Below are 15,673 nucleotides of genomic sequence, written 5' to 3'. Positions count from 1 at the left end.
GGGGGGAGGGCTGGATCAGGCGGAGATGTGGCCCCATTGAGGGATTTAAGGATGGGAAGTTTGTGCTGAGAAGGCAGGAGTAGGGCATGCTTCCCACTTTATTTCCAGAAGCCGGTCCCTAACAAGGAGCCCTGCCCCCTGACACGTGGAAAGCTGAGCGTCCTTAGTTCCCAGGAGCCCAGCTCACCGGCGATTTCCAGTCTCCTGTGGACATCTGAGCACAAAGTCCCTCAGTAGGCCTGGCCAAGTTGGAGTTTTGACCTGTGCTGGTTCTGCTCATGACCTCAACTGAAATCCTCCTGCTTGCCCTGCAAAGGCACCGCCGTCGCCACCACCAGGGGAAAGCGGTCCAACACCCCCATCCTGGCTTGGTTTGCAACGACCTCAACACCCACACCCTATTTTCCTTGCACTTGTCCCCTCCAGGCTCCCTGGAGGCTTCAGAGGCAGGGGACTCAGGGAAGGAGGTCCCTCTGCCTCCACTCCTAGGCAGGGGTTAGTTGAGGATACACCAAGGAGCGGGGGAGGTGGGCTGGAAGCTTGCACTTCCTCCCCTTCACCCCTCCCTTTGTCTCCTAGAGCTGCCAAGTCTGGAATCACAGCCGCTGTCTCGCCTCCTGGATGAGCTGGAGGTGCTGGAGGAGCTGATGGTGCTGCTGGATCCTGAGCCTGGGCCAGGTTTGGGGAGAGCCTGTGGCAGCACTCAACACCTGGCTGCAAAATATGGACTGCCTGCTGCCTGGTCCACTGCCGCCTACTCCCTGCGGCCCAGTCGCTGGCCTCGGTGGGCCCTGATGGAGATGGTGGTGGCAAGGGAGCCCTCTGCCTCTCTGGGCCAGATTGGCACACACCTGCCCAGAGAGGGCGGGCAGATGCACTGCGGGGGCTGTCCAAGCTTGGCTGAGCTGGGGCCTGCCTGGCCTAGTACCCGATAAAAATAAAGTTTCCATTGAAGTAAGTGCCTGCTGTCTCTGGGCCTCATCACGGGTCCTCTTAAAATAGTCTTAATTGGGCCAAAACCCAGCAGACATCCTCGCACTCCCCTCCCCATTCAGGCAATGGGCCAATCCCACCACACACACAAGACCAGATGTGGGTTACCTCTGGGCAACCAGGGTCTCCTCTGAGAAATGGCCCTGCTACCCTTGGGAGGGTTCATCTATAGGGACCCATCTGAGTTCTAACTTGGAATAGGTGTTACATTTATGCTCTGAGCCTTAAGAGACCCCCACAGTTCTAATTCTGAACGATGCCCTCTCGCCTCCCCTGGCTCAGGATGAGTGTGGGGCGCAGAGGAACAGAAGCTCCTACCTGCCCCTAGCACCATACAAATGGGAGACCACCTCTCCAAACATTGACAGACTTTATTGTGGGGGGTTCCCACCTGGGATCCCACCCTCTTAAATAAAAAAGTGCATAGAAAAGAAGGGATTTAGAAACTTTTGTACAATATCTACATCCTGGGCCCCCAGGGAAAGAAGGGGGCGATTGCTGGGTGGGCTGGAGGGGTGGAGGCAGGGCCCTTGCCACCTGCATGCCCACATCCACCCTGAACATGAGGGTGGGGTGGGATGCTCTGGGAGGGACGAGGGGCAAGATGGCAGCGGGGGGCGTGGCAGGCAGCCACAGCTTCAGTTAAGGAACCGACGGCAGCGCTTGGCGCCACAGTTGCAGGGCAGCTTGTTGCTGGCATCCTCAATGGGGAACTTGTAGTCATAGGTGAGCTCCTCGCCACGCAGGATGCGGCGCAGGGCGAAGATGACGATGTGCTTCTGGCCCTCCACGTGGATGACTCGAGAGAAGCAGTTGGGCTCACACGAGTGGTTGATGAAGCGGGCGGCATTGCCGTGCATGGTGGCATCCACCACATCAAAGTCATCCATGCGGAACATGTAGCACCCAATGCCCTACAGGGATAGGGTGGGGCAGTCAGGGGCTCTGTTCCCGCGGACCACACGGTTTCACCCGTCTCATTCCCATGGCCTGGCAGAGCCTACCTTCCCATCGTAGAACTTCTCCCGCTTGTCAGTCAGCACAGAGCGAATGACAATACCAGAGTACTCAATGACCATCTCGCCAGCATCAATGTTGCGTTTACAGAACAGGCCCCGCCCGTGGATGGCAGATCTGCAGGGTTGCATGGGCAAGGGGGAGGTCAGGGGGCAGGGGGACAGAACCAAGGTAGTCCCACACTAGGGCACCTGTCCATCCACCCAAGGGGCATCCTCCCCCCAACCCCACTGACCTGTAGACACCCACAGCCTCTTTGGATGTCTTCTTGAGGTGGCGAAAGCGCATGGCCATGGGCAGCTCCAGACTGGTGGCGCGTCTGGTGGGGGACGGCAGCATCACACAGGTTGGTACCCAGGAATGACCTCTCTTGCCCCCATCACCCTCTTTTGGACCTTTCCAGACCATCCCCAGTACCCTGGCCTGCCCTCCATACCTGGTTGACCTGAGCTGCACCTCATCCTCTTCCTCATCACAGGTGGCTCCCTCAGGGAGCACCCGGTGCTGGGAGGCCAGGAAGTTGAACATGTCAAAGGTGCACTTCCTGCAGGTGGGAGGGAGGAAAGGAAGGAGGTTCATAGCCATTCTTTCAAGAAGATGCTACCCATCTATTCTTTGGCCTGGGCCTGCTGCTGGTAGGGTAGGAGCAATACTGCTACTACTGAAGACAGCAAAAGGGGAACAGATGAGGTTCATTCTTCTGATGTGAACTCTAGGAATAACTTCTGGAGTGGCCTAGTATCTTCTCCTCAGACCTCAGTTTCTAATCTGTAAAGACTTAATTCCCACCCTTGAGAACTCCTACAGGGCTACCCCGACTCAGGAACCACACCCCAGACCTCTCACCGGAGATAGACCTCAGCGCGGGCTGCCCCATGGGGATTCAGGGGTGGCTCCTCCTGGCCCTCTCCCTGCTGGTGGTAGCGGAATTTATAGTGCTGGCAGCGCTGAGCTCCGGGCAGTTGCTCTGCCAGGAAGATGACAGCATCGTGGTGGATGCCCAGGAGCCTTGCCCCACTCATTCCTGGGGAGAGTCAAAAGTGAGGACACATAAGTCATGTCGGAGGCCCATCCTGCCAACAGGGAGTCATCCCGGCCCCCAGCATCCCTGTGAAACCCCTCAGTTACCACTAAAGGAGAGATGTCTGAGCCGGGCATGCCCTCGGGCCTCTTGCACCTTCTCAATCAGAATTCTCCATGCCCCTGGGGAGAGGGCAGGGCCAGAGCTGTCAGGATGGTGTTCTATGGGACACCTTCCCTCCCTGTCAATGCTACGCCCAAACTCACCCTCCAAGCTCTCGGCCTCCACGCTGAACCCATCCTCACTGCTGATCTCGAAACGCAGGTGTGGGCCAGCCCGTTTAGGGGCCTGGTTCTCTTTGTCCTCTGGGGATGGAGGCTCTTCCTCAGAGCTTGAAGCTTCACCTGGTCCCAAGGAGCGATCAGAGTTGGTGAGGATCACCCCTCCTGGACTCCAAAGCCCCCGGTTCCCCTCTGCCCTTCCTTCCTCCCCGCGTATAAGCAGTTGCTGGGTCTGAGGGCCTTCCTCCTGCAATATTTGCCCAGTGAACCCTATAGAATGGACATTATTTTTTCTAAAGGGCCTACAGTCCCTTTACTGCAGGACATGCTTGTGGCTCACTCAAACTCAGTCTACCGTAAATGCCAATCTATTCCTCATTTTTCTGCATCTCACACAAAATTTAAAATACTGGAGAACTATTATATTTTGCACACTTATTTTTCTTATGTGCACCACATTGCTGTAAAGATTACCAATATATTATTATAAAGGCCTATACTCACAGAATCAAGTATATGTACACTATGAGGGATTTCTCAGGGGCTAAAAATTTTAAAGCTAGAACAGATAGGACTAGCTGACATAGGTGAGGTGGATGAGAGAGAAAAGGGGGGGGGTCAAGGACAATTCTTGAGGTGTGGAGCCTGAACAACTGGAAGGATAAAATGGTCACTGACTGAGATGGTGAAGGTGAGGGAGAAACGAGTTTGGGGTGAAGGTCAAGAACTCAGTTTGGAACATGCTGAGCCTGAGATTCCTCTTAGAAAACCTCCCCTTTCAACTTGCTTGTGGAGATGGCGAACAGGCAGCAGGATATGAGAGCCTGGCTAGTGATTGTGGGGCTATCAGAATTAGAGATGGGGTTTAGAGCCAGGAAGTGAGACAAGAGCACTCGGGAGTGAGTGGAGATTAGAGAAGTCAAGGCCAGGGCCCTGGGACACACCAAAGCGGACAGGCTGGGGCAGTGAGGAGGCACAGCCAGAGGTGAGGAGAGGGCTGGGGTGCTGGAAGCCAGCAAAGGAAGTGCTTCAAAGAGGGAGGGATCAGCACACCAAATGCTGCTACTGGCTCAAGCAGGATGTGGACTGAGGCCTGACCATTGTACCTGGGTTGAGTGGGGTGGGGGGCATACGTTTGAGTGGAGCATACTTTAGGAGGGGCAGGAGTCACATGGCCACACTTTCTCCCCACAGAACTGCTCTGGGCCAACCTGCCTATATGCCCTTCCAGCCCTAAGCAAGACTCTAAACCTAACTCTTGCTGTGTGTCCCACATCATCCTTGGGCCTCGCAATGCCCTAGGGTCCACCTCTGACTTCTGCCACCTTTCCCCATCCTCACTTCCATTCTGTTCCCCGAGCACAACCACAGAGGCCTTGCCTGGGCACACTCTCACTTTCTTCTTTCTCGTGGTGCTCATCCTAAGCTAGAATGCACTTGTTAATTATGCACCTGTTTCCTCTAGCAAAATGTGGTCTGGTCCCTATAGGCAGGGACCTGTCTGTCATGGTCACTGCCATATCCTCATGCCATCTCTGACCCCTGTAAGTAGCCTTTCAGTTAAACAGTCTCAGTCTACTTCATTCCACTTCCATACTCAGCGGCTTAGCTCTACATAATGAGAAAATCCACACATCAGGACAGGACTTGGGGCCACAAGGAATTCCGAGCCTCAGTCTGCTCAATTATCAGCTTACTTGGCTGTAGCCTACTCCCTCTCCCACTGCCCTCCATGACCAACAGAGCACTGCCCTTCCAGCTTCAAAGAGTCCATCAGCCAGAACTGCTCCACGTGCCCCCATCCTGTATACTGATGTCTCGTATCTCTGCAAGTACAGGCATAACTCGGAGATACTGCGGGTTCAATTCCAGACCATGGCAACAGAGAGAATATTGCAATAAAGTGAGTCGCACAAATCTTTTAGTTTCTCAGTGCACATACAAGTTACATTTATACTATACTGTAGTCTAGTAAGTGTGCAACAGCATTACGTCTAAAAAAACAATGTACATACCTTAATTAAAAAATACTTTATTGCTAAAAAAATGCTAAACATCGTGAGCCTTCAGGGAGTTGTAATCTTTTTGCGAGAGTAACAGCAAAGATCACTGATCACAGATCACCGTAACAAATAATGAAACAGTTTGAAGTATTAAGAAAATTACCAAAGTGTGACACAGAGACACAAAGTGAGCAAATACTGCTGGAAACATGACGCTGATAGACTTGCTCCATGCAGGGTTTCCAAAAACCTTAAATTTGTAAAAAATGTGACAAAGCAAAGGGCAATAAAACGAGGTATGCCTGTACACCTTCCTCATGTCCTTCCCCCCATCTCAGGGGTCTCTTATGCAAACCTGGCCGCTATGTCTCCTCCCACCTCCTTTTCCATCCACGAGTCCCCTTCACCCTCATCCTTGCTTTTGCTGTCACAGCCCTCACACCAAACCCCTCTGAGCTGCTCCCCCCAACCCCCAACCCCCACCCCAGACTCTTAACTGAGCTTTTTGGCAAGGTGCCTGGCTGCTATTCTGGCTTCCTCGTCAAACACTGTCTTCGGTTCTGGACTCTGACACAACATCCTCCCTACCCTGTGCCATCTGCCCAGACAGTACACCAATCCTAGACCCCACATGCCTGGTGTTCTCTGTGGCAGTTGGGACTGCTGACCACTCCCTTCCCTGAGCCTCTGGGACACCACCCTCCTCTGATCTCCTTCCCACTGTTCTTGTCTTTCCTCTGGGTCCTAGGTGGGCTCCATCCTCTGTGGATGATCCCCAGAACTTCATCTCTGGCTTTACTAGGTACCTAACCTCTGACCCTGGTGCACTAGCTCCTGAAGCCCTTCCTTGGGCTCTTGGGCACACTGAACAGGCATGTGTCTGTTTCTGACACAGGCCATAAGCTCCCAAGGGTGTCTCTGTAACTCTAACACCCAGCCTCAGGCTCGTACCCAGGTAGGTGTGCAATGTGCAACACCCAGTGCGTTGTGTGTTTTTTTTTTTTAAGTGGACCAATTCTGTATCTGTGAGTTACTCAGCTGAGGCAAGCACCAGGAAGGACGCAGTGAGAGGGAAAGGCTGGCCCCTACCTGAGTAGTGGTGCCACTGGGACTCAAGCAGCAGGTCAGGGGGACCATCGGGGGCCCGGGGAGGACCACCTTCTGGAAGTGGCAGCAGAGGGGACCGGTCCTGGAGGGGCCTGTGAGGAGAGACCTGTCAGAAGGAGGAAGCGGCAGAGGTTCCAAAGCCTCCAGGGAAAGGAGGCTGGCCACTCACCTTGGGCTTTCCCCCCAGGTGGGCTCCCCAGGTTCATCCAGGTCGAGAACTCCGCGCACAGTGGGCGTTTTCATCCTCACTCGGCTAAACCTGGTGTGGAGTGGAAAGGTGAGAAGGCTGAGCTGCCTTCTCCTGCCCACCTTCCTCCCACTCCGCAGCCTGGGCACGCTCACTCACCCGCTGCCACAAAGCCCTGGACCCTGCTGGGGGTCCTCCAAGGACTCTCCATCTTCCTCCAGCCGGGGAGTTTTGCTTGGGGGAGGTGCTGGTGGGGAACGGCCAGAGAAGGTGGACACCCTTTTGACGCGGATGGCCTGGCGGGGTGGGCTGGGGGGCCCACTGCTCAACACCAGCGTCAGTGGAGGGGGGGGTGGGGGAGGGGCAGGGCGGACCACCCCTACTACTGGCAACACACCCAGCAGGGGTCCTGGGGGCAGAGTCCAGGAAGCAGGGGCCGTGGGGGGAATGGGAGGGGGCAGAGGTGGTTGCTTCACTGGGGGTGAGACAGGTTCACCCTCCCCTGCCATCTTTACAAACACTTGCCCCAGCTTGTTGACCAGGATGATCTTGGATGTGGCAGGTTTGGGGGGCTCGGGGGCAGGACCCAGGCTCAATACCCGGACCCCTGGGGCCCCAGGGAGCCAGGCAAACGTCCGGGTGGGGTCAGCTGGGCTAGGGGGCAGGCCCTGAGGGGGCTGGCTGCCATTGGCCAAGGGAGGTGCTGGGGGGAGTGGCTCCTCTCTAGGCCCAGCGCCCCCCTCCCCAGGCCCCCCTAGGTTCTTCAACACAAAATCCACAATTTCTGACGGCAAGTCCTCGGGAGGCCGAGCCCTGTCCCCTGCAGCCCCGATGACCCCAGCCCGGCCTGCTCCTGGCCCTGAAGGTGGAGTCCCCTGGCCCCGAGGCTGCTGGACTGCTTCGGCCTCACTGTCGGTGCCATCATCCACTCCGTCCAGCTGTTCAATGCGGGGGGCTCCAGGGAGGGCTCCAGGGGCCAGGGCAGGGCCAGACACCACAGTCACAGGGAAGTGGACGTAGCGGGGGGTGGGGCTGGCCTCCTCCTCCGAGCTGTCCCCTGGGCCCCCGTGGCTGCTCCCCACTGCCCCTGCAGCCACAATCTCTTCCTGGAAGGGCTCAGTCCCCAGCAGGCTGGCCGCAAAGTCCAGGTCAGCAGCACTCAGTCCTGACACCACCTCCATGTCCTCAAAGTCTGGGCCCAGGTCTTCAGGGGGTGGTGGAGGAGATGGGGCCCGGCCAGGGGGAGCCAGCTCCCCTGAGGTAGGTGTGAGGGCTCTAACGACTGAGGTAGGAGGGGGCACCCTGAGCTGAGGAGAGGTTCTGAGAGGGGGAGAGGCCCGCCGTGATGGTGGCAGCCTGGAAGCCAGGGGGCTGGGACGACGGGAGCGTCTTGGGGGAGCTGGGAAGTCCGGGTCTCCCACCGTGGGGATGTGGTGGGTCAGAGAAGATGGGCTTCCTGTAGGGGGAAGGGTCAGAGTCAGCCAGGAGCTCCTGCCTCACCCTGCCCCACCCCTCTCCCAGACACTCCCAGGAACTCACCAGGGGAGGGCAGGGGTCCAAAGGAGACACCCCCCAAGGGCCTCCGGGATGGTGAGTAGTTGGGCACTTTGATTCGAGCCCCCGAGAAGGAGCGGGGGGCTGGAGGTGGGGCGCTGCTTGGATCCGGCCGAAGTGGGGGGTCCTGGTTCTCAACGGGTGAGTGGTGCTCAGGAGCTCTAGGGATAAGGGCACCTGTATCTGGTGGGGGGTCCACATGATCTGGGGGCTCTAAAGAGGCAAAAGAATGGCATCATGGGTGGCAGGGGCTCTTTGTGAAAGCCTCCCCTCACATACCCTTTGTTCTTCTGAACCAACCGCACCTTCTCTGCCTGGCCCCTGAGCTGGGGACAAGGTGCATGGGTTCCCAGTCATCACCCAGGTCCCAAACCCCTCCGTGGCTTCTGCAAAACCTCCACACACACCTGGGTCAGAGTTCCTTTGTGACCCCCCTCCTCACCCATCCTTTGCCACCTCCCCTCTTCCTGGCTGCCTACTGCTCTCTGATTCAGGCCCCACACAGGGCACTGCCCTCTCTCCAGCACGGCCAGTCCTACCTGCTCTGCACATCCCTGCCACATCAAATGCATCCACCCCATCCTGGCGCTTGCGGCTCCCCATTACCTGGCTCCACCCAATCTGTGCAAGCTGATCTCTGCTGCCTCCTCCCAACACTTCCTTGTTTCCAGCCAGGATGGCTGTACCCTCCTCCCCTCTCTACCGTGTGTCATGCTCCAACCCAGAACACACACCTCACCCACAAGCGCAATCCAAGTCTCCTCCTCCCATTCGGCCCACAAGGACCTCTCCCTCTACCTGTCTCCAAGCCCATTCTTTGCTTTGTGCCATCCAGCGCCCAGCTACATCCCTCAGTGCTAGCACAGATGGGAAGGTGCCAGTTTGGGAAATGAGCAGACTTAGGTTTGAATCCTGGCTCTACCACTAGGTCACTGTGGAGAGCTACTACCCTCTTTGAGTTGTACAGAGGAGCTTATACCTTTCTCAAAGGGCTGTGGGGAGCATTACATGAGCACGCAGCCCCAAGTCAGGTGGCCATAAATGCTCCCTGCATTTGTGCACAAGCAGGTAGCATGGCACTCTCCCCTCAGCGTCCTGGGAGACGCTGAGCACAGCCCCTGCACACTATGCGCAGCCATTAAGTCATCTCAAGCTACTGCCATTACAACAAGTGGCACAATGGCAAGCATCCTGGGGTTTCCTTAGGGCACAAGGAGAATAAGGGTTGGTGGGTAACTGTTTGGGGAGGGCAGCACTCAGGGAAGAAAATGAAGGAGTTCCAAGGCTGTACCTGAGGAAGGGGCGGGGCTGTGCACAATGGTCTGGTTCTCCTCTGCCGCCTCCAGGTGAACCGGCTCTTCCCTTGGCCCCCATGGCCGATACTCCAGAATTCGACACCGATACCAGCAGCGCCGCCGAGCATCTACTGTGCTCCAGTATAGACGGGAGCACCTGACGGGTGGGCGTGTGGGACAAGAGGGTCAGGACAGCTTAGGAAACAAGATCCAGTTCCGGAGACCCCCAGCCCCACCAATGTCCCTTGGGCTGCTCACTGGTAGCCAATGGGGAAGAGCCGTCCCTCGCAGTCTGAGAGGTCAGAGAGAGTGCCCAAGGAGTCGATTCGGATGGAGCCTATGGTGCAGAGGAAAGGTCAGGAGGGTGGGCCCAGGCAGGGTCAGGAAGACCAGGGTAGAGAGCAAGCTGCTTACCAATGAGCACATTGATGGCATCAGGTTCAAGTCCTGTCAAGAACTTTCGCTTGAAGTTGATACCCTCAAAGTCCACATAGACTCGGCGGAGAACATCAAAACCGTCAGGGGTCACGATTTCCTGGGAGGGGGGTGGCAAATGGGGTTGCTGGATTGGTGGCGGGTGAGGGGGATGTGAGGGAAGGCTCTGGAGGTAGAGACTGGTCAGTCAGGGGCTTAACTAAAGGACTGGGGACGGGGGGTAAGGGAACAAGAAAGAGACACTGAGAGGCAGCTGGGGCCAGGCCTGAGGGGCTACGGAGCTCCCTGAGTGGAAGAGGAAGAGAGTGCAGTGGGGAGCTGTCTCCCCCAGGGTGTGGGCCCACCTTGCCATCCAGCAGGTCTGTGTGTTTCTGGCAGAAAACTTTCTTGTCATCCTGGAAGATGCAGTAGCTGGCCCGGGCACACATGAAGTGGAAGTTGCTGAGGCAGGAGGAAAGGCAGCAGCCCACCGTGGCTCCAGGCTTCAGGCAGAGCTCACAGCGCTGTGGGGGGGAAGGGGCTGCTAAAGGGGGAAGCCAGTGACCCGAGCCAGGGTCTGACACTCAGCATCGTTGTCCTTGAGACTCTGCTTGGGCCCCTGCCTAGCCCAGCACCTCACCAAGCAAAGGCACTCACCAAACATTACCTCTCCCCTAGCTGCATCCAGGGCCAGGTACACATCAAAACCACTTCAGACTGTTTGAAACAGAATTGCAGTAGGAAGAAAAATAACAAGAGCTAAGGCTGAGAGTGGCATTTTACCTTACCATCTTCCTCGTGCTGTTCTAGCATGAAACCTGTATTATTTCATTTAATCTTCACATCTGCCCTCCGTAGTACGTCTCTCTATCATCCTGACTCAGGTTCGAAACTGGTAAGGGGGATTCTAACTCAGGCTACACCTTCACCTCATAGGGATGTAATAAGAGCTAAATGCCACACTGTATGGAAAGCATCCAGCACAAGTTTAATCAACAAGATTCAACAGACTAACTTTTAATCTCCCAGGCTTCAGGCCCATATTATGGCCAGAGAGCACAAACAGGAAAAGACCTGCTGTCACTGCAGCACCACAGTGCTGGGACAACCAAGAAAGGTACCTAGGACCAGCAGTGGAAGGACAAGCTGTGGCAGAGGCTAAACAAGAGCTGTCTCCGAGTGGAGGAGGGCCCCGAGGACTGCCCACCTCTCCAGGCCCGTGCCCTCACCATCTGCCTCCCTCGAGCCACAGCAGCGTGCACGTTCTTCAGGGAGCCATCATTTTCTTCGAACACTTCGGCTGACCAGATGGCACAGTTGACGTGTGTCCACTCATTCTGCCCAATGTACAGAAGCCGCCCTGCCTCCTGGGGACAGAGGAGGGTGGCAGGAGGGGAGGCCCCAGAGACCAGACCCCACAGCCTGGGCTTCATGCAGTAGCCCTCACCTTAGAGTCTGCATCCCCATATTTGAGGCACAGCGCACACTGACGGGGGTCCTCCAGGTGTGAGAAAGCAGCTGAATCCTTGCCTTGGAAAGCTGGAAGGGGTGTGGGAAGGAAGGTCCAAGAATGGGGACCTGGAGCCTGGCCCACCAACCAGGGGATCTGGCTTCCAGCCCCAATTTCCCGTACCTGTTGAGGGATCCCCTGGAGGCTGCCCTGATTCTGGGGTCTCTGGTTCCTGCTGCCTCCACTGAGCGTAGACATGGTCCAGGGAAGGGGGCAACACGGCATTGGGGAGGACTCCGCTGTGGACAGGCAGGGTCAGCCTCTGACATGTCTCTTAACAGGGGGTGGGGGCTGCACTGGGGCCCACCCACAGTATCAGCCTGAACATGCCATGACACCCTCTGTCCTCCCTCTACGTGGAATTTCTCTCAGTCTCCCAAACAAGCCAGGCCCTCTCATGCCACCTTTGGCCCATGAAACACTGTTCCTCATGCCCGGAATACTTTTTCTCCACTTCTCAGCTTGGATGTCATCTCTCCAGGAAGCCTCAGGCCCTAGGCTCCGAGGCAGGCGCCTCCTCTGGGCTTCCACAGCCCCTGGGTCTCCCCATCAGTGCCCTGTCTGGGTCATCAGTGCCTGCCCAACCTCCCAAACATGGCTCGCCCACAGCTGTCCCCAACACTGCCTTGCATAAAGTAGAACCAAAGTACGAGTTAACTACACAATCTGAGTCTCTGCTCGTCTAGAACCACTGGGGACTCTCATGCTGGTTCCACCACCCTCCAGACCCTAACCCTGCTCCTCGTCTATTCTCGGTCCAGCTTGACCCTGGATTCCTAGGTGCCCTTGCCTTTGCCCTCACTCCCTGGTTCCCCTCCTGCTACCCAGCCTCGCTCACTTGGGCAGCCGGGTACTCCGTCGCCAGTACTTGGGGTCGTGGGCGTCGAACCAGCCGAACGCAGACTCTAGCAGCTGGGGAGCAGGTTAACAGGATGAGAAGAACTGGCTTCCTCAGGAGAGCTGGCGGGGGCAGGGTCTGAAGGACCCACTCTCTCCTCCCCATTACCATACTAGCTACCCTCCAGGCACCCCCCAAAGAGCTCACCTTCAGTAGGAGCCCCTTCGTCTGGCCTCCAGCCCGGCGCTCCGGTGTCTCTCCTTCTTCCGAGTGCCTCATCAGGATGCCCACCACATCCTCCATGAAGCTGTGCTGTAAGGGGGTTTGTCAGGACTCGAGCCTCGACCCCAATCCTCTCCTCCTGGCACCCACCTGTTCCTCTCAGTGTCCCACTCACCACGGACTGGTAGTGGCCATCCTCAAAGCGCTGGCTCACAGTGTGCAGATCACAGGGCCCTGGGTGCAGCTGCTTTCCATCCTGCCCACACTGCAAAGAGGGGAAGTCAGCAGGGCTCGTGCTGGGCCTAGGCCCACCCCGTCCTGCCACCTGGGCCCCCAGACCTGGGTGCACAGCAGCAGTGGGCCTGCCACCTTGGAGCTCAGCAGGCCCTGGAGCACCTGGCGCAGGCCCCCCTGCAGGGCCCCACTCAGGGCCTCTCGCCAGCGGGGGTGCGTGGCCCCAGCACATGGCCCACAGGTGTACAGCACCGAGTCTGGCAGCCCCGAAAGGATCTCATAGTCTTCATCTAGAACAGCCAGGGCAGGAAAGGAAAAAATGGTTTAGGGAGATGTGAGGGCTTTCAGCAGCCCCCCAGATCACCAAGAACATTCAGCCCTGTCCCCTGAGAGCCTGTGGTGGAGGGTAGAACAGGGATCCCCAAAGGACTGAGGCCACCCCCCGGGTAATCCACCCACTCACCTGAGAGCCCCTCACACTTCGCGTGCACCCAGTGGTCACACTGGGCGCACTGCATCATCTTGCTCTCGTAGTCGTTGTCTTCATAGCAGCGTGTGCAGATCGGGCAGTAGTTTCCTGGAGCAAGAGGGAAGAAGAGACAAGTCAGAGGGGCTGGTGCCACTAGCTGCCCCTCAGAGCCCCTGTCCAGATGCCAGCCATCCCTTGACTGCTGCAGGAGCTGCCTCTATCATGCCCCACTTGGGTCCCTACCATTCCCCAAAAGCTGGCTGAGGATAAGGCTATTTAGAATTTCTAACTCGGCAGCCCCAAGGCTTCACAGAGTAAAGAGCTTTGCTAAACATGCTGCCTGAGTAAATGAGGAAGCCCATGTCTTCAAAGAGCTCAGTGGAGACTTGAGGTTTCAGGAGGTATCTCAGGGACCACCACAAGGGTGGGCTCCACGCCCTCCACTCCCATTGCCCTCAGTGGGAGAATACTCTGAGTGGAAGGAAAGGCTCCATAGTTAGAAGAGAGTAGAAAGCCACTAGAGAAGAGTATCTGTTCCAACTGCTTGTCTAGGAACCTGGCCCACTCCCTGGTGGCCCCCGGGGCCCCGGTCCCCTGCCAGGTCCCCACCTTTCTCATAGAGCTGGGTGCACCTGGGGCAGAGGCTGTAATCTCCCGACCACTCGACGTCCCAGTTCTTGCCTGGAGTCGCCCCACAGCTCTTACAGCGCACGCAGGCTGAGCAGATCTGGGAGGGCAGGGCGACATTAGGGGGAAAGCCAGACACCGGGATGGAGCAGTGCGAAGGGGGGATGGGCAAAGAGGAGACAGATGAGGAAGAATGGGTAAGAGGAGAAAAGGTGTGCAGGAGAGGTGAAGAGGAGGAGGAAGGGAGAAGGAAAGAAGCAGGGCAGGAGAGAAAGGAAGTGGGGAGATCGGTAGAGTGAGATGGAAGAGATTAGGCTAGAGCAGGAGGGGGCTGTGAGCTGGGGGCCATGGAATGCACGAGCCCGTAAAACCATTACATACAAATTCTGCACATAAATCTTGTCTACGTGAAATTCTTGAAGAGGACGTGTGATGCTTATCAAACTCTCAGAAGGACCTCCACCCTTCCCCTCCTCCTGAGAGCCCTGGCCTAGAGCAAGTCTGGGGGTGCTGTGCAGCATTAATCAGAACTCCAAAGTAAGGGGTAGGGGCCTCATCTCTCACCCAGTGGCGCCGTTTGCGTGTGGCCCGGGTTGGGTAGCTGGGCCCCAGGCAGGCTGGGTGGTAAGCATGGCGGCAGCGCTCGCACTCCAGGAGGTGCTGTTGGATGTTGGAGAAAGACAGCAATGGCAGAACCTACTGGCACAGGGATACCCCTTCTCTTTCATGCCTCCACTGCCATGGCCCTCGTGCCCAAACCTTGGATCCCCGGCCTTTGCGCCCACAGACATGGCAGAACTTGCAGCGGCGGCAGCACCAAGCGTCATGATGTTGGGGCAGGGGCCGCTCGGCCTCCTCCAGGCAGAATGGGTGGAAAGGGTCACAGCAGACTTGGCAGAACACCAACTGGGGTGGGGAGATGGAACGACGGGCAGAGTGTGAGGCCAGGAGGCCAAGGAACGTGACCCTGTGGAGAGGGCCCAAGAAACCAGACTTGGGGGGCTGTGAAAAAAGGCAGGGGTCCAACCTCATGCAGGCCTTTGCTGGCACACAGCAAGCACACCATCGGTGGTCCCCCTGGCACAGAGGTGAGTACGCTCAGGCCGCCCATCAGCCACACGTTCTCCAGGTCACAATCCTCCTGAGGGAAGAGAAGACAAGAGGTCAGAGAGCAGCCAGGAACACAAGCCAGATCCAACCTTAAAGCCCTGGTTTCTCACTCATAATCAACAAGTTTCTTCCCACCGTAGTCCCCACCACCCTCCCCTGCTCCACGCCATACCTTAAAATCCACACGAACCCGGTGCACGCCATCAGGGGACTTTTGTTTTCCAGTCCAGCCATTGGGAAAAGAGACAAAAGGGCCAGGGGCCAAAGCATCCTAGGGAAGGTGGTGGTGCTCAGAGTGCTGCCAGCCCCACCCTTCACCAACTTTTCTCCTCACCGCCCTCTCCTCCAGCCTACCCAACCCTGCCTTTGGCCCAGATCCTACTTGGCCTTCCAGAAGGATAGGCCTGCTTCACCCCCTCAGGACCTGTCCTCTGGTGTGGACACACCACGGCACTCAGGTGATCCTGTTACCCTGACTTGCCAGGAAGCTCCTTGGGATGGAGCCATTCCTTCCACAGCACTCGGGGTTCTTGGTGTGGGGCTATGCTGACCTTGTCCAGGCGCCTTCGGGCCTTGAGCTGCAACACAGGCTGCAGGGTGGGTTTGCGGGGCCGACTCTGCTCCTCTGGTTCTGGTACTGGCAGCTCTAGGCAGGACACGTGAGCGGTGAGGTTTCCGCCTCTTCTCTGCCTCATTCCCCCTCCTCTACAACCCCCAATTGTTACCTGGATCCCCAGGGCCTTCTTTAACTAGACAAGGTCCACTAGGATGACTTGGGCCTTGTTCAGCAG

General features: G+C 57.1%; 2 protein-coding genes across 2 annotated transcripts in view; one reads left to right on the top strand and one right to left on the bottom strand.

Moving 5' to 3' along the window:
• IGFLR1 (IGF like family receptor 1) overlaps positions 1 to 925 on the top strand; it is a 2,203-nt gene extending 1,278 nt beyond the window's left edge. Inside the window, 4 exon segments of the mRNA XM_007471003.1 lie at positions 9 to 259; positions 262 to 495; positions 580 to 849; positions 852 to 925. Of these exon segments, the coding sequence (XP_007471065.1) occupies positions 9 to 259; positions 262 to 495; positions 580 to 849; positions 852 to 925 (829 nt within the window).
• Positions 926 to 1,346: 421 nt separating this feature from the next.
• The window catches only part of KMT2B (lysine methyltransferase 2B), a 20,299-nt gene continuing 5,972 nt past the window's right edge, over positions 1,347 to 15,673 (bottom strand). The window contains exons 9-37 of the mRNA XM_007471002.1: positions 15,434 to 15,528; positions 15,055 to 15,153; positions 14,800 to 14,913; positions 14,532 to 14,678; positions 14,337 to 14,432; positions 13,755 to 13,872; positions 13,140 to 13,253; positions 12,782 to 12,966; positions 12,618 to 12,707; positions 12,428 to 12,532; positions 12,221 to 12,294; positions 11,506 to 11,621; positions 11,320 to 11,411; positions 11,102 to 11,239; positions 10,238 to 10,396; positions 9,873 to 9,993; positions 9,717 to 9,795; positions 9,455 to 9,615; positions 8,149 to 8,376; positions 6,769 to 8,065; positions 6,592 to 6,681; positions 6,405 to 6,514; positions 3,298 to 3,435; positions 3,139 to 3,213; positions 2,857 to 3,034; positions 2,447 to 2,554; positions 2,246 to 2,329; positions 1,998 to 2,127; positions 1,347 to 1,907 (exon numbers count right to left, since the gene is read on the bottom strand). Coding sequence (XP_007471064.1) covers positions 1,632 to 1,907; positions 1,998 to 2,127; positions 2,246 to 2,329; positions 2,447 to 2,554; positions 2,857 to 3,034; positions 3,139 to 3,213; positions 3,298 to 3,435; positions 6,405 to 6,514; positions 6,592 to 6,681; positions 6,769 to 8,065; positions 8,149 to 8,376; positions 9,455 to 9,615; positions 9,717 to 9,795; positions 9,873 to 9,993; positions 10,238 to 10,396; positions 11,102 to 11,239; positions 11,320 to 11,411; positions 11,506 to 11,621; positions 12,221 to 12,294; positions 12,428 to 12,532; positions 12,618 to 12,707; positions 12,782 to 12,966; positions 13,140 to 13,253; positions 13,755 to 13,872; positions 14,337 to 14,432; positions 14,532 to 14,678; positions 14,800 to 14,913; positions 15,055 to 15,153; positions 15,434 to 15,528 — 4,817 coding nt within the window. The 3' untranslated portion in view covers positions 1,347 to 1,631. The remainder of the gene's footprint in view (positions 1,908 to 1,997; positions 2,128 to 2,245; positions 2,330 to 2,446; positions 2,555 to 2,856; positions 3,035 to 3,138; positions 3,214 to 3,297; positions 3,436 to 6,404; positions 6,515 to 6,591; positions 6,682 to 6,768; positions 8,066 to 8,148; positions 8,377 to 9,454; positions 9,616 to 9,716; positions 9,796 to 9,872; positions 9,994 to 10,237; positions 10,397 to 11,101; positions 11,240 to 11,319; positions 11,412 to 11,505; positions 11,622 to 12,220; positions 12,295 to 12,427; positions 12,533 to 12,617; positions 12,708 to 12,781; positions 12,967 to 13,139; positions 13,254 to 13,754; positions 13,873 to 14,336; positions 14,433 to 14,531; positions 14,679 to 14,799; positions 14,914 to 15,054; positions 15,154 to 15,433; positions 15,529 to 15,673) is intronic.

This window comes from Lipotes vexillifer, unplaced genomic scaffold, assembly GCF_000442215.2.
Source record: "Lipotes vexillifer unplaced genomic scaffold, Lipotes_vexillifer_v1.1 scaffold182, whole genome shotgun sequence".
NCBI classification, from domain to species: domain Eukaryota; kingdom Metazoa; phylum Chordata; class Mammalia; order Artiodactyla; family Lipotidae; genus Lipotes; species Lipotes vexillifer.
This window is presented reverse-complemented; position numbering and strand designations above follow the sequence as displayed.